Source organism: Petromyzon marinus, chromosome 17, assembly GCF_048934315.1.
Source record: "Petromyzon marinus isolate PM22_M1 ecotype Great Lakes invasive population chromosome 17, UKy_Petmar_22M1.pri1.0, whole genome shotgun sequence".
Classification (NCBI taxonomy): Eukaryota; Metazoa; Chordata; class Hyperoartia; order Petromyzontiformes; family Petromyzontidae; genus Petromyzon; species Petromyzon marinus.
Genome location: NC_133683.1, coordinates 16,807,808 through 16,829,199, shown reverse-complemented (window position 1 = coordinate 16,829,199; position 21,392 = coordinate 16,807,808). Strand labels below are relative to the sequence as shown.

The 21,392-nt window shown below is 46.1% G+C and overlaps 1 protein-coding gene across 5 annotated transcripts in view; it reads left to right on the top strand.

The window, feature by feature from the left end:
- The first annotated feature begins 11,829 nt into the window (after positions 1-11,829).
- The window catches only part of LOC116943124 (ral GTPase-activating protein subunit alpha-1-like), a 74,134-nt gene continuing 64,571 nt past the window's right edge, over positions 11,830-21,392 (top strand). For 3 of the 5 annotated variants that reach the window (XM_076067687.1, XM_076067683.1, XM_076067685.1), the window contains exon 1: positions 11,831-12,223. In XM_076067687.1, coding sequence (XP_075923802.1) covers positions 12,115-12,223 — 109 coding nt within the window. In that variant the 5' untranslated portion in view covers positions 11,831-12,114. Of the gene's footprint in view, positions 12,224-21,392 lie in introns of all 5 variants that reach the window. The other 2 variants (XM_076067684.1, XM_076067682.1) reach the window with 1 other exon arrangement.

Genomic DNA, 21,392 nt, shown 5'->3' with positions numbered 1-21,392 from the left:
GAGGATTGGGCCAAGGAAGTGGACATGGCAGAGACGAACAGAGCGGTGGTGTTGGTGGCGGCATGACACAAACAAAGGCCCACTCCCCTGTCTGTGCACGTGGGATTTGCTCCTTCTATATATATAATTAATGTACAGCGTTGTGGGATGCTATTAGCATGAATGACGCTCTATAAAGTGAAAGTATCATTACCCCCTACCTCACCCCTTCTTCCTTCCCCCCACGCCCCGCCACGTGTGCGAGCCGAGCGTGCGAAACTCAGATCGGTCTGTTCAGCCATCCCCCCCCCCCCCCCCCCAGGGCTCACCGATGATTCCCCCACCTGCGGAAGACTGTCGCCCTCGTGCCCGAGAGACCGCCGGCACGACCGCCCGCTTCTTGCTTGGCTGGCTAAGATGTCGCTGGTGCCCAAATACTGAGCATTGGTTACTATACTGCACCGATGAGTCCGAGTAAGGGCGAAACCGGTCTAGAGTTATTATTATATTCTTAGTTTTTTCGGTAAAGTCACGTTGAAGGGAAACAACAAAATAATAAAATATATATGTGTGTGTGTCTCGCTCCTGCCTGTCAGTTGGCCGGTCACATTTGCTCGAACATTTTTATTTTTACGGTTCGCCTACGGTTAAAAAAAGAAGCACATTCACAGTCGTCTTGAGTAACTGTCGTGATCTATTATTTTATTTCTACCTACGTGACTTTACCGAAAGAACCAAAGAGTATGGATTCCTGCATTCACGAAAGCTTCAAATCAAGATCAAATCAAGATTGTTGATGGGGGGAGGGGGGGGGGTCGTGTGTGCATACAACGCACGAGGCCAAACGCTGCTCTTCGTGGACACTCTTTCTGTGCGTGTCGCTTGAATCGAAACTATCGGTTGGCATCAGAGGCCATTCATTTCGCCCAACATACAGAGAAGGGCCCCTTGGGCTGGCGTGGGTCCCGATTGTCTGAGTTCGGTTTTGAGATTTTTTTTCTTTTACTCTCGGCGGTGCAAAGAGTCGGGCGATGTTGGCGACGTACGGCATTTTCGTTCGCTCTTCCGCGATGGGGCAAATTGCAACATCCGGTGAGTACACAGATAAACGCAGCAATTTAACCGTCCAGGGGCGAATACAATGACAGACCTTTAATCGTGTAATGTCCATCCACTCATGGCCCAATGCGGTCGTTGTGCAGCGGCAAACACGTGCGGGGTAAACAAGAGTCGATGCACTACCGTTACCCCCCCCCCCCCACAGGGGCTACGGACGAGTGTCATCTCGAGCCACGATGCTATTGTTCCACTTGAATAAGGAATGTTTTACAACAAGAGCAACAATTGGGGATAGGAGGGGTGAATTATTAGCAACCTAAACGGCCCAAAAGGTCAGATTACCATTTTTGACGAAAGTGCTTTTGAGTCGTTTGTTGGGGGAAATGCGCGGATCTTTCTGTTACAGACGGCAAGGCAGATCGTGAAGACTCGGCAGATCGTGAAGAATGCGTCTCGGATGTTTTGTTGTTTGGCAACAAATGGGCCCTAAGTCTATTCCTGCTGAAACGCGAGCTTGGTGTAAATTCCACATTCCTACGGTGTCGGACAGTATCTCCACACAATGACCATTGTTTCCATTTTTTGTTATATTTTCAAGATTTTATTTTGTTATGTTTTTCTCGATTTTATTCTCGCCTGTAACGACGCTAGGAATATCCATTCGCAAATCCACAAGAAGAGTGTATCAGCCCGTGTTCGAGAATGGCACCGTGGAACTTAGTATCACAGAACTACTTATGAGAACCCTTCAAGTGACCTCTTATCCACACAAGGGGCACTACACTTTCCCGTGGCAGAATCGGAATTCAACCAAATTAAGTGTATTTTTTTCCTTCCTGCAATCATTGAGTACAATAAAAAATGATAAAAACTGAAAATAAATAATATCCTCGAACCTTATACTCCAGAACTGGTGTGATGTTTGCCATTGAGAAGTTACAACTCTGTGCTTTGATGCAATTAATAATTATTGGTGACCGGACCAAGACCATCAATTCGCTACACTTGAGAACCAGGTTTAATCACAGGCGATTGAAACGCAGATTCGAACCCAGGATCTCAGCCGTGTCGAATCAGTGCCCTGACCCCTGACCCTTGACCCACCAGCCACCCCTGGCATGACCACTGTTGTAAAGTGATATCCATTTTGATCTACATTTATTGGGTTGGGCCCACGTGATGGCTCTTTCATGCCAAAAGTATTGTCATTAAACCCTCCACTACCCAACAATGTTGTCACTTTTGGAAAGACCCTATGCATTTCATAATAAAGATTTTTATGTATTCGTCGGCTGACTCAGCCTATCATCCCTGTGGGGTTGACAAAAATCAATAGCACTTCGTGAAGAAGTCAACAGCGGTTGGTTGCGGAATTTACACCGCTGGCTCAAGGCAGGGGATTTGAGCGGCGTGGCACATTTCCCGCTCGTTGCAGAGTACCGCGGTTCGACAGTTCGAACCAGCAGCAGCACTGGTTATTACTTTGGGTCTTATTAACCCTAAAAATCCTAATAAGCGCCGTCTGCTTCACAGCGGACGTTAAAGATCCCGTGGCGCCATTTGCAAGAGTGGGCCATTGTGTTGCCATCGCCGTGGGTCCACATTTTCCAAAAAACGAGCCAATAATTACTTAATTGCAATTATGTACACAGCAATCATCGCCCCCCACCCCCCATCCCATCCTTTGAAAACTTGGCAGGACCCTCCTAAGAAAGAGTCCACGAGACTCAGCCTTTCCTGCGTCCATTCAACTTTAAACTACTTCGACTTTTGACCCTACAGGAAAGACACTGATCAGTGGGTGGAACAACGTGTGACCAGTTGCACGGAACTCACCGTGAGAGACGGGGCTGATCACTAACGGTGGGAAGCATCTGCCGTGGGTTATCACCGACCATCAGTTGTGAGGCAGACACCGGCTTATGCTGTACCTATAGCCCTGCCAGTCTAAGCCCTTAAAAATGAATTGACAGAGGCCGTCTGATCGGCATTGGTTGTCGAACAGTGACACCTACAGGTGACCACTGCACATAGCGTGGACAGAGTCATTCACGGCTTACCCACTTTGCAGTATATGGTGCACGTGGGGTATAAACGCCGGTCGTTCTCCGTGATTTTTTTTCTTCCAGGAGACCGCCCTTCGGTTACGAGGCTGGTTTTTTTTGCAAGGGAGACCTGGGTGAAAAAAAGCTTAATTTCTCACTCGACAGATGAGATCAAAATCTTCGTCTCGACATGTGACGTCTTCGTCTCGACACGTGACGCTACTGACGTCACAATCGGAATGAAGCATTGGGCAAAATGGCAACGACTTGTAAGAAAGAGTGCGGCGTTTGAAAACCAAAACAACAAAAATAAACTCCTTAAATTTTTGTTTTTTAAACAACGGTTTTATTAACAACGTCGTTTAACTCACGGTCGAGAAGTACGTCAATGATGCGGCGCCTGCTCCCTCATCAAGGCTTGCTTGAATTAATTGATAACTTTATAAATGAATCTTCAATGTACAACTTTTGTTTGCGTGGAGTGAGGGTGCCCGTAACTCGTTGACACGGAGCAGGCGTGGCGCCTGAGACACGTGGCGCCTGAGACACGTGGCGCCACGTGGCGCCTGAGACACGTGGCGCCTGCTTCTTGGGCGAGGCGATTCGAGAGTTTAGGGACCGCGGCGTTTTTTTTATCTACACGTCTGTATATAAATAATAAGGCGTCCATACAAAATGTAAATTGCTTTAAAGTAGCGAATTAATTGATTGTTTGATGCCGATTTTGATACAGCCATGCATTGTCACCGGATCTGAGTACGTGTGCAAAATTTGGAATTGATTGGACAACAGGAAGTAGACTAAATTTTGATTACAAGATTTGACCACGATACAGGAATCAAGTTACGTAAAACCATTGAAAAAGTGGCAAACAGCCTCATATAAATGCTCACGGAAATGCTCAGCAATTTTGTAAACCTGTTCCTGGGGGTCTGATATTGAATCACCGTTCTTTCCCCTAATGATGGTAATAGGTTTGGCGCTACAGGTTACTTTTTGATAGCGTTAAAGAGCGATTTGTGATCGCGGGACATTGAGTCAGAATCCATCTCCTCAGCAACCTGCGACTACCACCCATCCTTGCAGCACCTCACGGCTCTCCGAACCTCCGAGCGAAGGCTGCGGTAAGCCTCCTCATTCTCTGACGTGGGATGCTGTAGACGATGAGAGTGGGCCAGTCGCTTTTTCTCAGCCAGCCTGAACACCTCCTCTGTCAGCCAGGGTCTCTGGGGAGGTCTGGACTGTGTACCCAAAGCAGCCATTGCAGTTGCATGAGCCACAGTCCTAAACTCGCCCATTTCCCCTTGACATCAGGAGGAGTGGGGGACGATGCCAACCCCAGCCGCAAGCGATGATGAAATTCTCGCTTGCAACTTTCATCAGCTAGCTGAGACCATGCCACAATGGGTTTGAATGGGGTACTGGGTGTACACCCACCACTGGAGTGGAAGAATGGCAGGCGCATCTTACAGATGACAAGTCGATGGTCAGTGAACAGATCAGCTCCACAGTAGGTCCTGGTGTCAAGGACATGGGCCTGAATCTGCTGTTCCGTCACTATGTAGTCCAGCAGATGTTCTTGCTTGGACCCGGCATGAATCCATAATGTTGTGTGGATGCGCCGATGCTGGAACAGCGTGTTGGTAATTACAAGCTCATGAGCTGCACACAAATCTAGCAGCCTCCTACCGTTGTTATTGAGCTGATCTGGCCCATGCCTTCCAATCACTCCAGACCAGATGCCAGCAGCACGACCAACTCGGACATTGAAGTCACCCAACAAGATGACTCTATCCCGAGGGGCCACTTTAGCTCACACCTGTGACAGGAGGTCATAGAAGGCATCTGAATCATCGACCTTGCCTGCATCCCTCCACGGATGTTCATTTTCGATGGGGGCATAAGTAACCACGACCACCACTCCTTGCCTCTGCTTGATGGGAAGGCGAGCCAAAAGTAGCCTGGGGCTTACAGCTTCCCATACCTCACTGCCACGCTCCCACGTCCCCTTCATTATTTTGTTCAGAAGAAAAGCCACTCCCTGTTGTTTGGCAGTCTCCTGCCCCGAGTAGAGGACTGTCCACCCCTCATGGTGGCAGGAGCCAGAGCCGGTCCACCGGACCTCCTGAATACCACAGAGATACAGGCGGTACCGGTCCAGCTCCCGACAGAGGAGTGGTAGCTTCTCCTCCGCAGTGTGCGTTTGAACATTCCACGTGGCCACCAGTAGTGTTTTTTTTGTTGTTTCTGGAGGAGCCCTGAGGGTAAGGATTGAGTCTCCTGGCACCGCCAAATGGGGTTTGGCCAGGAGACGTCATAAATGCCTGTCCCCCCGGGGCCTGCGACACAAGCTTAATAAGTGACTAAAACATCCTACGCTCACTCCCTGGAGCCTGCACATGGGCAAATGCTGCCAAAAAAATTACCCATGGCAAAATGATGTTATGTGTGCTGTTCTGTGAGATACAGGCATTTGCAGAATGCCGGATGCAAAGTAAACTGATGTAAAGATGTATGAACTTTCAATTGTAAATCCTTAACCCTATTTGTTTATATGTCTCCGATCCATAACTGGTGGCATAACTGGTAATACTTTACACTCACACAGAAAACAAACTCAACACATTCATCGATAACACTCTGTGGCCTTAAATGGAAAATATATATATACAATGGGCACCGTTTCATGTAATGATCCCTTCTTCATAGAACATAAATAGAGAGGCCAGAGAGATAGAGTAGGTAATTATATTTATCATCATTATATTTATCATAATTATAAGAGCTGTAGACTGCACTTTGCACCATGGGACCTGCTAAGATGTACATGAAGCAACACGTTTTCTGACCACCGGTTATTAAATTGTCACAGGAACAGTTACAGTAACAGACTTGATTTTAAGCTTTCGTGACTGCAGGAATTACTGTTTGGTATGCTTCTCTCTCTGTGCCCCCTGTTGTATCTGTGTTAGTTCCCCCTACTTGGGTGTCTGTTATGTGTTTCCCCTCTCTCGTAAAGTTACAGTAACAGTTAGCTATTGTGTAACAGAATAAACCCTTCAATATGCACAAAGTACCACTGAATAATGTTATTACTGACTATTTGTAGGCTGACCAAAGCCCAGCTTAGCGCTGACCCAATCAGCAGCGCGGGTGTTCACGGCTGTCCTGCACGACTCTGCGACGATGCGTATTTTGGGATGTGCCACGTGACCCCCGGCACGGCGTCCCCCACGCCCCGGGAGCTTCTTCAGGAACTGTTTCGGTGCTGGGGAGTGGAACGTTGGACATCATGCGGAAACAACGCGTCGAGGGCAATCCGAAAAAAATATATTTCGGAGGACTAACCAGAGGCGCGAAGAAGAACCACAGTTTTATATGAATTCGCATATGAATAATAATTATGAAACATTTTAATTTGTTTTATATGTAGGAGAAGAAATTTAGAACGTGACTCATCATAATGATTATCAGCGATGCTTTATCCACTGCTGGATGAAGGCCTCCACAAACCACGTAGGTCACAGGGAGTTATTTGACCATACTTCACCACGCTGGTAAGTGCCAGTTGGTGAAAACGGGGGGGGGGGGGGGGGGCGTGGGCAGGATCGTTTCGGATATCACTCGCCACTGACATTAGCCATGCCCGGGAATCAAACTCAAGTAAGTCATCAATCCATAATGCAGGTTTTTTTTGGGGTTAGATCACGTAAATACAAATGTGTCGTTAAACCAGCCACCACCCGACACAGCCGATTAGTAAGGTTTGTCACGTAAACAGAACGTGGCCAATTCGTTACCAGTGTAACGTAGCTCTCAGAGACGCCGTCTTGTCTTCCGTATATTTATTAAGAATAAAGTCCAGTGACAACTCAACACGTAACCGCGAGTGACCCCGTACACTTGGGTATTAACACAACTCTATTCTGAGACAGCACAGCTCCCAGTCTCAAGACAACTTGCAGGGGCCGCTCGCGCTGTTCCTCATCCTCGCCTGGGTCCGGCCACGCGCTTCTTCCCGAACTTGACCGTCCTAGGACGGAAGCTGTAAAATTTACGAAAAAATTGAGCGGAGTAATAATTGTATCTTGGGTACATTTAATGGCAGTGAATCTTGCACGAAACGAATGTCATCAAACACTGCACTGCATTTCACCGTAGCACTGTATTAATGGCATTGATGCACAAACTATGTCATAAAACACCTAACTTATGTCACTGTAGCAGTGTATTTAATTGACCTTCAATGAGCCTTTTGCCCGTCCTAGGACGGAAGATGTAACATTAAAGGTGTACATTTACGTTTTATTGTGATTTTAATTTTTTTTAGGAATTGTTGCACGTCAATACATTTTCTTAACTTATTTTTTGCTGCCTGTAATCCCAGCACTGCTGCCTGTAATCCCAGCACTGCTGCCTGTAATCATTGTAATCCCAGCACTGCTGCCTGTAATCCCAGCAATGCTGCCTGTAATCCCAGCACTGCTGCCTGTAATCACTGTAATCCCAGCACTGCTGCCTGTAATCCCAGCACTGCTGCCTGTAATCACTGTAATCCCTGCACTGCTGCCTGTAATCCCAGCAATGCTGCCTGTAATTCCAGCACTGCTGCCTGTAATCCCAGCAATGCTGCCTGTAATCCCAGCACTGCTGCCTGTAATCACTGTAATCCCAGCAGTGCTGTCTGTAATCCCAGCAATGCTGCCTGTAATTCCAGCACTGCTGCCTGTAATCCCAGCAATGCTGCCTGTAATCCAGCACTGCTGCCTGTAATCACTGTAATCCCAGCACTTCTGCCTGTAATCCCAGCACTGCTGCCTGTAATCCCAGCAAAGCTGTCTGTAATCCCAGCACTGCTGCCTGTAATCCCAGCACTGCTGCCTGTAATCCCAGCACTGCTGTCTGTAATCCCAGCACTGCTGCCTGTAATCCCAGCACTGCTGCCTGTAATCCCAGCACTGCGGAGGCAGCAGCAAGGGTTGGTGGATCACATACAGATTTTGTGAAACTCTCTTCCTGTGCGCGTCTAGGTTCCACATGCCCTGGGCTGGCCAGGAGAAGGCAGGACAGCAAGTGTGGGCTAATCGCCATCTGTTTCCATCTGTACGGGGATAGAGCGTTGCTCCCCTCTCTCGCACATGCGTGGGGGTTTTCTCCGGGTGCTCCAGGGTTTCCTCCTGCGTGTATTGGAATAAACGCGACTTGTCATCGCTTGGCTGACAACTTCTTCAAATAAAACCCCCCAATGTAGCAGCAGGAGGACCCTCTTGAAAAAGAGTCCCGTGGCTCAAGTGTGGCTCTCCCGCATACATAAGTACATTGTTAATATTCTTTGTTACTTTCGGTAAAGTCACGTAGATGGATAATAAAAAATAAAAATAATAATTAAAAAACAAAAATCAAAGCAAAAAAAACCCACGACGATTCGATCGCAACACAAGCGCTTGTGTAGCGAACGGAACGTCGTGGATTTTTTTAGCTTTTATTTTTAATTTTATTTTTATTATCTATCTACGTAACTTTACTGAAAGAGCCAAAGAATATGAATTCCTGCAGTCACAAAAGTTTTAAGTAAAAAATGACATTATTCATAATAAATAGGCATGCCATGAACTCACATTCAACTCAAATGCGAATACTTCATCTTGGAATAATTGCACAAAAGTTGGATTATTATGAATAATTACTATTCAATTACTGTGCTTCTTGCTTTACCGGTGAGATAAAATAATAGCAACGCGTGCATCAAACGCGTGTACTGTGCATCTGTGACAATTGCATTTGTTTGTCGATGTCGGGTGGTGGAAAGGATCTGAACGCGACGATATTTTGCCAAACACTCCACGTGGTCGAAATCAACAACAAAAAAGTAAACTACACATCAAACAGGCATTGCTCAAGATCAATCTGAGAAGGTGGCCGATGCATTTATACCAGTATAATTAGTATCATTCGGTGCATCTTTAAACACAGAATTGCTGCTACATAGCCCGGTGATTGAAGTGTCGTCATTGTCAGCTGCTGCATTTCGCACGATCAAAGCGCCGCCCTTCTCAAACTAAGTGGCATGGCTCTCACCTCCCCCACGCTCAGCGCCGCACCACTGGTGGAAATTCCACGGGCCCATGCCAGAAATGAGTGGAATCGGTCCATCAATAGCATGCTCAGCTGTTCCGCGCGAGATTGCGTTTTTAAAACGGTACCATACAATTTGCTTCAACGCTCTGAAAACGTGTTTCGCAAAAAGTTGTCGCTACCACGCACGTCTGTGGTGCACCGTCCCAGTATTTGCAGGGACCGAATGAATAGAAGAACTGTCCTGCAACGGAGCAGCAATGCCAACAAGAACATTTTCGAAAGTGAACAAAGAGTCAAAAAAGGTCGTACTTGGCAAATGGAGGTCACACTATCTCAGGTAACATCATGCTCGCCAACTAGACTCAAGCCATGCTTCTAACCCTAACCACACTACCCAACCAATCTCTATCCCTGTTCCTAACCATAACCACACGAGCCAACCAATCTCTAGCCCTGCACCTAACCATAACCACACTAGCTAATCAATATCTAGTCCTGCTCCTAACCATAACCACACGAGCCAACCAATCTCTAGCCCTGCTCCTAACCATAACCACACTAGCCAACCAATCTCTAGCCCTGCACCTAACCATAACCACACACGCCAACCAATCTCTAGCCTTGCTCCTAACTATAACCTTGGCCGACTGTTTTTGCATCACATAAATTTTTCTTAGGTTTGTTGAATTCCCGTCTCTCATCTTCTTGTTGTATTTACCTCCGTACAGTTTACGCTTTCTACGTGTTGCGTTGATGTCACCCTATATGCTCCCTCGCTCTTTGTTTTTACACCTGATGAAGATCGCTTGTGTTGCGGTCGAAACGTCGTGTTTGATTTGTTTTATTGTGATTTTATGGTATTTCTACATACGTGACTTTACCGAAAAAAACCAATGGGTAATTTATGCAGTCACGAAAGCTTTAATTCTTTATTATAACCATACTACCCCACCACTCTCTATCCCTGCACCTAACCATAACCACACTAGCTAATCAATCTCTAGCCCTGCACCTAACCATAACCACACTAGCTAATCAATCTCTAGCCTTGCATCTAACCATAACCACACTAGCTAATCAATCTCTAGCCTTGCACCTAACCATAACCACACTAGCTAATCAATCTCTAGCCCTGCACCTAACCATAACCACACTAGCTAATCCATCTCTAGCCCTGCACCTAACCATAACCACACTAGCTAATCCATCTCTAGCCCTGCACCTAACCATAACCACACTAGCTGATCAATCTCTAGCCCTGCACCTAACCATAACCACACTAGCTAATCAATCTCTTGCCCTGCACCTAACCATAACCACACTAGCTAATCAATCTCTTGCCCTGCACCTAACCATAACCACACTAGCTAATCAATCTCTAGCCCTGCACCTAACCATAACCACACGAGCCCACCAATCTCTGTCCTTGCTCCTAACCATAAAATCGACATGGATCTGGGGCCAGGCAGTTAGAGGAAGACAGTGCTTAAATATTGGCAGCAGGTGTCGTCAGATCGTCGCACGGATTCATCGATATGAATCGATATAAATCGATTCTTGCGCTCACGTATTGGGACGTAATGAATCGTAGCACGTCACAACACACGTGTTCTCGTAATTCAATGCACGGCAACGCGGCTCACTGCTATACATTGCATTCTACGCCCATCACAATGGGGCAAATGGTAGCAACCTTGACTCGAGACTGTGACAATCGAATCAAGTTAAAATCAGAATATGTAGCTATACAGGAGGAATCTAATGAGCTATGAAGCTCTTTTTTACCGGACATCTGTGGAAGAAAATACCTTTATGGCTCATCGGCTTTCTCCCCCAGTATAAATAAATATGTTGATTCAATCTTGATTTGAAGCTGTCGTGACTGCAGGAATCCATACTCTTTGGTTATTTCGGTAAAGTCACGTAGGTATAAAATAAAATAAATCACGACGTTTCGATTGCAACGCAAGCAATCATCATCAGGTGGGAAAGCCACAGCAAAAAAAATTATTGCTGCAAAAAAATGTTCTTGCTGTGGTTTTCCCACCTGATGATGATTGCTTGCGTTGCAATCGAAACGTCGTGATTTGTTTTATTTTATACCTACGTGACTTTACCGAAAGAACCAAAGAGTATGTTGATTCAGATCACGTGGTGGCGTGAATTTTCTTGTCTCCGTGTCCTCCGGTTTTCCCCCTCCACATTAGAAACATGCATTACGATGTCTTATTATTATTACTTCGGCGCTATAAATGCCCCAATGATGGACCAATTGGTTGATCTATCATTTGTGGCCAGGTCGCTTCTGAAAAATAAGTTAACACCTGAGTGGGTTTTGCCTGGTGGGATGGGTATGGTTTTATTTTTTTATCTACGTGACTTTACCGAATAGGACCAAATAGTATGGATCCTTGCAGTCACGAAAGCTTTAAATCTAGAATTTGGCTGATTTGTTTACCTAGCTTGGACTTTGCACTACTATCGTATTTTTTGTACTGTTTGTCGTTGTAACGTCCTTACCCACCCCTTACTGGGCATCTGTGGGAAAAGAAAGAGCTTAACAGCTCTTCTCGATCTCAACAACTCTGAAGTCTCATTTAGATGGCAATGCAAATAAGTGTGGGCGTGTCTCGATCCCTCCACGCCCCCATCGGAAGTGGGCGGGTCCCGCAGTGGCGGAAGTGGGCGTGTCGCGCTCGGCCCGCCATGACGGCGCCAGTGACAGCTGTGAGCCGCGTCCCTCCGCTCTCCAGCCGCGTCATGTAACGTGCTTCTAGGGCGGCCTCCCCCCCCCTGCTAGCTTCTACCGCTCCCTCGCTCACTCGCTCGCACGCCCAGGGCTGGAGCAAGCCGACGGGCGGACACTCGCGCGGTGACAGACGGACGGGCGAGAGGAGGAGGAGGTGGCGGTGGCGGCGGCGGCGGTGGTGGTGGTGGTGGTGGCGCCGCCGCCATGTTTTCCAAGAAGCCTCACGCGGGCGATGTGAAGAAGTCGATGCAGAAGATTCTGGACCCCAAGAAGGATGTCCTGACTCGCCTCAAGCACCTGAGGACCGTCATAGGTGGGTGCATGCCGACAGTCGCCCGTGGCATTCGACGCACCGCCGCTATCGCCAGCGTCAACCGGCACTACCACCACCACCATCATCAACAGCAGTGATATCAGCGCCCAACATTCACCACCAATCGTCAACCTCATGAGCAACAGCAGCATCGTTATCACCGCCACGAGCATCATCAACAGGATCAGCACCAGCATCATAATCACTCATTAGCAGCAACAGCAGCATCATTACCACCACGAGTACCGTCATCAACAACACCCAAGATCAACACCACCAGCATGCATGTTCATTCATTTGCAATAGCACCATCACGAGCAATACCATCACCATCATGAGCACTTATCATCAACAACGCCAGGATCAGTAGCATCATCAGCACTCATTACCAACAGCAGCATCATCAGCATCATCAATACCAACATCACTAGCATAGACATCAACAACATCAGAATCAATACCAGCAGCAGCACCGGCATCACGCATCAGCAACAGTACCGGCAGTACCATCATCACTCATGTTGCGGTGGTGGTAGTGCAGATTTGTTGTTGTTGTTGACACAGTTGGTGCCATCTGCTGGGAATTGGGCGGTGAGGAGTTAGTGGTGGCGTGTGTTGTGGGGCGCGGTGGCGCAGTGGTTAGCGCGCTGCGCTACGAACCCGGTTACCCGAATTCAATTTCCGCTCACGGGCCACACCGGTGACGATTATCCGAACCGATCCCGGGCCTCCCCTAGGTCGACTCGGCCTCAAATGAGTACCTGGTTCATGTGTTAAACATTGCCACTCGGGAGACAAAGGCGGCCGGGCGTGGTTCTGACAATCCATCCCCCCTCGTGTACCGTACCGGCCTCGCGAACAGCACTTGCCCCAAAAGTCCGTCAAGGCTATACGGGGGATCTTTGTCTTTGTGGTGGTGCAGGAATGCTCTGCCACACGTGACGTGCCAGTTAGATAGCATTGCTATTTGAGATGTGTAATCGGCGCAATGGACGGACCTTCTCACTTGCTTGGCAAAGAGGTAAATTGATCTGATTGAGAGCTCGCCTGTGAAAGAGGTAATGAATCTGAATGGGTATTCACCTGGTTGAAGAGGTAATGTGCCAGAACAGACTCTTACCTAGCGAAAGAGATCATGAATCTCAATGGGCACTTACCTGAAGAGTCGATGCAGCTCGGTGATACATTACCTGTTTAAAGAGTTATTGGATCTAATAATAGGGTTTTCCCCTTTTTTCTGGCAACAAAACTGAAACCTTTTTACAAGGATTCATGTCTGCATTAACCACAATACCTGCAGTCAAAATGCAAACAAAAAACATACTATGATAATATATGCATTTTCCTTGAAGCTGATTGGTCAACACCAAGGGACGGCTTTCTTTTCAAGGACAATGCATATATTATCATAGTATGTTTTTTGTTTGCATTTTGACTGCAGGTATTGTGGTTAATGCAGTAACATGAATCCTTGTAAAAAGGTTTCAGTTTTCTTTCCAAAAAAAGGGGGAAAAACCCTATTATTATATTTTGGTACTGGCAAAGGAGGCCTAATGAAGTTATTGGATCTGTAAAAGAAGACCTAGATATCACGACCTGATTGGTGAATTAGATCGTGGTGACACAACTGAAAGAGGTAATGGATCGTCAATTGCACCTGGTAAAAAAAAGAGTGTAAATTAACACTTTGCTTCTAAGTGATTGTTCACCTGCTGAAAGAGGTGACATTACAATGAGCGTGTAACTAAAGAGGCTTGCGCGTCATCGGGGCACTCACCTGGTGATAAAAGTACTGACTGTCAATAAGCTGAGAGAGAGGTAATATACATCTCGGTAGACCCGCTGAGAACAAAAGTAATGCATGACATGGAACACCTGGTTAAAGTAGTGAATCTCATAGTGCACACCTTCTGGAAGATATCATGAATCTCAATATATCCTAACCTGTCAAAAGATACGCGAGTCACAATATACTCTTTGGTTCTTTCGGTAAAGTCACGTAGGTAAAAAAAAAATAATAATAAAAAAAATTAAACAACTAACTTAAATCACGACGTTTCGGGCGCAACACAAGCGTCCGTCATCAGGTGGGGACAACCACAGCGAAAAAGCAATCGCTGAAGTATGCCTCAATCTCTATACCTGCCTAAAGATATCATGAATGTCAATATACCCTCACCTGTCTAAAAATGTTGTGAATCTCAATGATCAGTTGACCTGTTGAGAGAGTTCCTGAATGTCAGTCAGTGCTAATCTGGATAAAGATGTCATGAATCTCAAGAGACTCACCTTGTGAAAGGTTATGGACATCATTCAATCCTTGGTGAAAGAGATGATGAACCTGAATCTGCACGCATCTCTCTTATAGAGAACATGGATCCCAGAATCTCAGTGAGATCTTACCTGGGTTGAGGTGATGAATATCGCCGATCAAAAAATCTCGAATGAGCTTCGTGACCATTAACCTGGTTAAAAAAAATCATGTTTAAGCTCGACCAATAATTTATAACTAATGTTCAGATCCCGTAACTCTGCCCAGTTGTGAAAATGAGGCTCACAGTGGCTGCCATGTGTACATTTTATGATGTGTGGACATTGGTTAAGTTTGTCAAGCCTACGAAGAATGGATAATCGTGAATTGGGGTTCAGGCTCACCTAGTTGCAATGTAGAGAGGTAATGCATCTCATTAAGCTCACTCCTGGTTAATGTGTCGTGGCTTTTAACCAAACATTCTAAAAATGATTGCATGCAATAGCTGCGTCATTACCTGTGCCAGGACCTTGGGATCACGACAAAGTCAAATGGTAGGTCGATATTGATTTTTAAGGGTGTTGCAGATACTTAAATATTAAATGCCCAATGCAAATGCTTTTGGTGCGTTTTAGAATTACGTAATAGGTATCACTTAGGGGAAGGTTAGTCACATAAGACAGTAACGGGACCATTTTTGACACTTGGATGGCAACTGTTGGCATGAATACGCTGATAAGAAAAGAGTTATAATATTTTCAACCTGTAATGCACACATAATAAAGGTTTTTGGGTTAGATCGCGTTATTTATAAATGTGTCGTAACCCTCCACCACCCAACGCGGCCAATCAGCAAAAAAGTGTCGCGTTGACAAAAGACAATTAGTTCACTACTTTAGCCCACCGGTGTGTTGAAGAGTGAATCCACAACATTTACAGTTTGAATACGACGTTTCGCTGGTAATTACATCCAGTATCATCGGGCAATTTGCCAGAATGGCGGTGGGCTAAGGTAGTGAACTAATTGTCTTTTGTCAACGTGACACTTTTATGCTGATTGGCTGTGTCGGGTGGTGGAGGGTTACGACACATTTATAAATAACGCGATCTAACCCAAAAACCTTTATTATGAATAATATTGGTCGCGAAAGCCTACGTGTTAAACTGTAATGCACACAGTATTCACTCTCTCGCTTAGAACGACTCGGAGGCGCGAGAAACTGCAGAAAAGCAGGAAGGCAGCCACTTGATGAGCCGGAGCCAACATTTTCCCAAGCTCTGCGGTTCTCTATGTATTAAGGTGTTATTGGACAATTAATTAGTGTTTTATAGCTATATATTGACTTACGAGTCTGCTTGTTGGAGGAACAGCAGATGTATGTTGATCTTCTTTCGCACCGTACGTAGCCAACCGTGCTAATCGGAGGTGCTGGGGAAGGACAATAAACTGAACACAAAAAGCTACTCTCAAAAAATGAGTTCTCAATATAGATTTAAAACCGAATAGCTCATCTGGAAGCACGCGGCTAGCCAAAAGACGCTTCGAGGATACCCGGAGTTTACCTGATGGTTTATGCTCCTTTACGAAATTAGCATTTGTGGCAAGAAACTTTGTGTGTCACGAATTCGACCTTATAAAGTACGTCAGATGTTGCACACCACAGAATTGAGGATGGTGAGATGGATCTCAGGGATTGCATGACTGAATCGTGTTAGCGACGGAGACGAGGAAGACGGCAAAAGTGTGGCAGTGCCCGTCTCAGACAAGCCGGGAGAGCATTGACTCGGATCGTTAGGATGCGGCATGAGCGGATAGCAAAACCACATCGGAGGAAGGTTGATAAACTTCTAAGCAACAGGGTGGAGAATTGGCAAGAGGCGGCTGGGCGCGATGAACCACGATACTAATTAGTGTGTGGAGTGGACGTGGAGATGATGGCCAAGGATGGGAATGAGTGGAGAAGGAGGAGCAGAAGGCAGACCCCCACATAAGTGAGAATAATGCCAAAAAAAAGCTAGGTTGGTCAAAAGATGATGAAAGCTCTGGCTCTTTATTCGATGCTGATTATAGGATATGAGGCCTGAGTGGAGGTATTTATCAGTTTAAATCTCAAACATCTCCTTAAGCAGCAGGGAAATGGTGCAAGGGTTATTATAATTACATTATTAAATTTGTTTACCCAGGATAAAATGAAGCCTGTGATGCATTACCACGAAAAGCCGCTGTAGATTTGTACCATCCCGCACAGCTCTATCCATTGTTAATTCAGTGTTTTATGGCGAAAATAATAAGATGTGACGTCCATGTTCACTTGATTGAAGACGACAGGGCTTGACCATGTGTGACGGTCATAACGTCTTCCTTTTTTCAAAAGGTGCAAGCAAGCAAGCCCATAGCAGAGGAGAGTGGCGGAAGCAAAACCGTGTCTTTCCTGAACAGCTTTAGCAACACTCCAGGCCCTTTGGGCTATCAACACATGCCAGTCAGTTTTCTTCTTCTTTCGTATGGCTGATGGAAATGCAGAGCAACAACTACAATTGCACGTTCAAGGTGGTCAAGCCAGATAACCGCGTCAGGAGTAGCGGAGTGTCTCCTTCGTATTTGTGGGATCGGGCATTGCGTCATACGTTGTACGGTCTCTGTTCTGGATGACCACTGTCTCACACTGCTGGAGAGATTTTAATTTTCCATTTGTCCATCATCAGGTATCCTGCATCGACTACCATGGTTTGTGCAGTGGATGCGATTTAGATGTGGCCCAATCAATGATAATACAGCAGTGGATCGACCTGAAGTTTGGATCAGAATTTACTCCGCAAACAATTTATCGACATCTCACTCGCGAATAAAGGTTCCGATGTCCACAATGCACTGTGAACCAGGCCCGAGGGATTCCAACCACAATTGCGATCGTGTCGTTCATAATGAGCAGCGATTACAATGGAATTGTAATGTCGGCTAACAATGCCCACCGTAACTGTGATTATAATTAACCCCCGGGTATGTTGTGAACCAAAGAACCGTGTACGTGAGGGTGCTTGAATCACAAATTAACATTGGCTGGAAATAAAAGAGCAGACTGACCGTCCTGCATGAGAATGAGAAGTGTGCGTTCCGGGGTTGGCAAGCGGCAGCGGCTCTTCAGAGATACCAGCTTGACATCGACAGCAACAAATGGAGAAAGTGGTTGGTGGGACGGTGGAAAAAATCATCCCAGAGGGTGACTCAGGAGTAGCAGGGGTGAGCATTGGTCAGACCAGGGGTCGGCAAGCAAAGTAATAAGATAACAAAAAAATTCGAATTTGCTATTAAAAAAAAAGCTCTTTCAAGATCCGCAATGCAATGTGGTTAATGCTATTCTATTTAGGATTTTGTGCAGCACCCCTTTGACAAGGCGCTTTGAAATGCAAGCCGACAGCGGTCGGTAAGGGAGGGGATGGATTGGATGGAGGGGACATGGGCAGGGAATGGAGTTGATGTTGCTGGGGGTAGGTAAGGCAGAATAAGTTGGAGGGTTACGGTGAGAGAGGGACCTGTCTGATGGGTGCAACGTGGAGAGAGAGGCAGTGGGCTGTGGGGCACGTGCGTGAAGTGGTAAAATGGGCATGGATGAGGGTAGGTGAAGGGTGGTAGGGGTCCTTAGTAAATAACTGTCACGAAGCAGCAGTCCTGAAGGAGCTGCGCGCGGCTCCGGGGCCGCTCCTTGCCGACACCAGGGAGCGGCTCTGTGCAATGAAGGCGGAGGGGAGGAGGGAGGAGTGGACCGTTCTGGCCGTGTGTAGTTAAACATCATTACCACTGTCATGTTTGCTCAAAGTAGCACCCCCTGGCACAGGGCGGTCTATGTTAGCTTCCCCGTTCGATGGTTTCATAACATTGCAAACACTTTTCGGCCGAACATGCAAGCGTTTCCATGCGCTTTCGGTATTACTGAAAACATTTAATTACGGCTAATGTTAGTTTCGGCAGCTTAGTTAAACGGACTGCGCAACGTCTAGACAGCGCCCTCCCACTGTGTATTAACTTTATACTTTTTATATTTGATGTAATTAGAATTAGTTTACTCTTGTTACTTGTTAGAAGGCCTCCTTTACTTGCGGAATTAGCCATGGCTTGGATAAGCAATTAAAAAAGGAGTGCCTGCTTGTATATTTGTATGTACGTTTAACTTCTTTCTCACCTTACGTGAATCGGAGGTGCGGGTGGAGGGAACAAAGTAATAAAAAAGCAGTTCCTGTATTAGAATACTGCATGCGCTTGCTGCTTCTTTCGCAGTAACTTTGTGGAGCTCAGCTGAGAGCGGTCATTACAGGGCTGAATAGCGGGAGTTAATTTATTGTGCGTGGTTTTACACCCAACCAGTATTTCAGAGCCAATGGGGACTGCATTACTTCCAGTCGTTGAAAAGAATTGGAGCCTCTTGCTCCTTGATGGTGAGCCAGCAAGGAGGAGTGTGCACCATATGTCAAGGTTATGAAATGTAGGCATTGATTCATTTCATATTGCGGGAGGGGAGCGATTTTGGGCCACCGTTGACTTTGCGCAACATGGCCCTGCGTGAGTTATGGGACACTCTCGTTAAAATACAGAACAGCTTTAACAGCCCTTTTAGCTCGCTCACCTTTGAAAGAGCTTTTTAGCTCAATGGGCCTTACCCGAAATAAACCGATGGACTGAACCTACATAGACCGATGTCCCAGACATGCCAAAATGGGCCGCCAGCCTCGACTTATTGAAACCTTGAATTAAGAGACCTATGCGCAACATTGGCAACTGTTACAGCTAAGGAGCGCGACAGACGGACTACACGTACCACCCAGGCCTGCAGCGTAGTACCCTCAATACGGGACCACCCTTCATGCCCTCGCCAACCTAGAACCCCCCATCACGAGTAAACAGCTGTCGATATGTAACTTTGGCTGAGCAAGACGCACCTCCAGCCGGAGACCTTGACCCTTGGGGCATTGCGGTGGCAAGATGTTATCTCGTTTGCCTGGTACGCAGGAGGTTGTGGGTTTGGTCCTGACCCTGACACCTGTATATTTGAAGTTTGTATGTTCTCCCCGTGGTCATGTGGCTTTTTCCTCTGTCCCCCTATTTTTCCGTCCGCATTTAGAATCAATATAGATCATTTGGCTCCTATACCTTTCCACGTGATGATTCACCTCGTCGAGCTGTCATTTGTGGTCAGGTCGCTTCTGAAAAAAAGAGCTGTATTTGCTCAGTGGGCTTCACCCGGTAAAATAAAGCAGTTTTGTTTCTAGTTTGAACGAGGCGACCGCAGAAGGTGGTGGCACGAACGTGCCCCTGGCGGCTTTATCAGTTGCAACCTTGTTCGCAGGTAATATCTACCATCTGTGCGGCCCACTGCATCGCCTGGCATACAGAGGGGACCCTTTCAGCGATTCGTATTACCCCCCCCCCGGTTATTGCGGCTCGAAAACGCGCGAGTATATTAACGGGTGCCCCTTCCCATAATACGGTTTGCCTGCAAAGAAAATAATTTTGACGTAAAAAATAAAAAAACCGCTGATGGTTTCCAGATGGACGTTTTCAGCTTGCGGAGTAAAGGCCCGGCTCCGATAGGTTACGTGCGCCGGGGCTGACGGAACATCGACTTTTATCTTGTGCGGATACGCTGCACTGTTGAGCGCATGAGTATATTTTGAAGCAGTTATGTAATTTGTTGTCGTTAAAACTAGTTATGCTTCTTGCTCCTTAGTGGTGTTTACGATGCACTGTATATTCTTTACATCACATGATTTGATTAAATATTTTTTCACGATTTAAGTTCGAAACTGGAGCTCCTGCTACGACACGTTATATACTTTTCCACCTTGGGTTAAAACTATTTCTTTCCCACGTTTACAGCAGGTGCCTTTACTGCGCTACGGTTTTTAGCCATGGACAGTGTCAAAGTCTACGCGAATATGTTGAGCACGCTGCATGTGCCTGTGTAAAATTTTAAGTTGAACAAGTGAAAACAAATCCAAAATATTCCACAAAGCATTGCAGTGAGAATTTTATTTTATGATGTTTTATTTTTATTATTTTATTATTTCCTTCTACGTGACTTTACCGAAAGAACCAAGAACATTTCAGTATTGTAATTAAATAATCAATTCCACGAATAAAAGAGTGTGCCAGCCATGGTCTGATCTCCTGCCAATGTTATTAAAACGGAGATAACGTGTATCGCGTCCTGGATTGAAACGTGCAGCGTGAATAGTTCCATTATCCGCAAGCGACATTCTCGGTGTGTGCAGCGATTGCCGAAATGCTAACGTGGTAATTTCAGCATTACAGGTACGGAGGTCCGGTATGTTGTTTTTTTTACTTTGTAGTTTTTTTTAAAATGTGAGCCGTGTAAAACCACGCATCTGAATCTGATGCGAACACCAGCTTTGGCAAGAGTTTCCAGGAAGTTTAAATTGCAGCGCTTGCTTTTGTTTAAGGGCCTCGTAATCTCAACTGCACAGGAGTGGCCACGTTGGGAAATTATTTTGGAGGAACCTGTGACTGCTCTTGCCTGCTTTGTGTTTACGGGCTTTGACGTCGCCTGCTCCTTGCAGTGCCTCACGGTAATCGTCAAATGATTCCGGACCAAATATTCTACTTGTCGGTAGGTACCGCAAGAGGTGGCATAACTTTTAACGGTTCCAATGAATGGGTTATTGAATAATTCACTCTTTATATATATACAAAAGGGAAATTTGTGAATATGTGTGTCTGTTAGAAATGTTTAGCATACTTCCCGACATGCAACAAACTTTAAATTTGCCATGTGGCTAACTTACATACTGTACACAATGTTAAAAGTATAAAAATAGAATTTTGTTTTTTGGGGGGGGGGGGGGAGGGCGCAATAATGGATATATTTTGCGTGCCAAGTGAGCGGTGACGTCACATCTGTTATG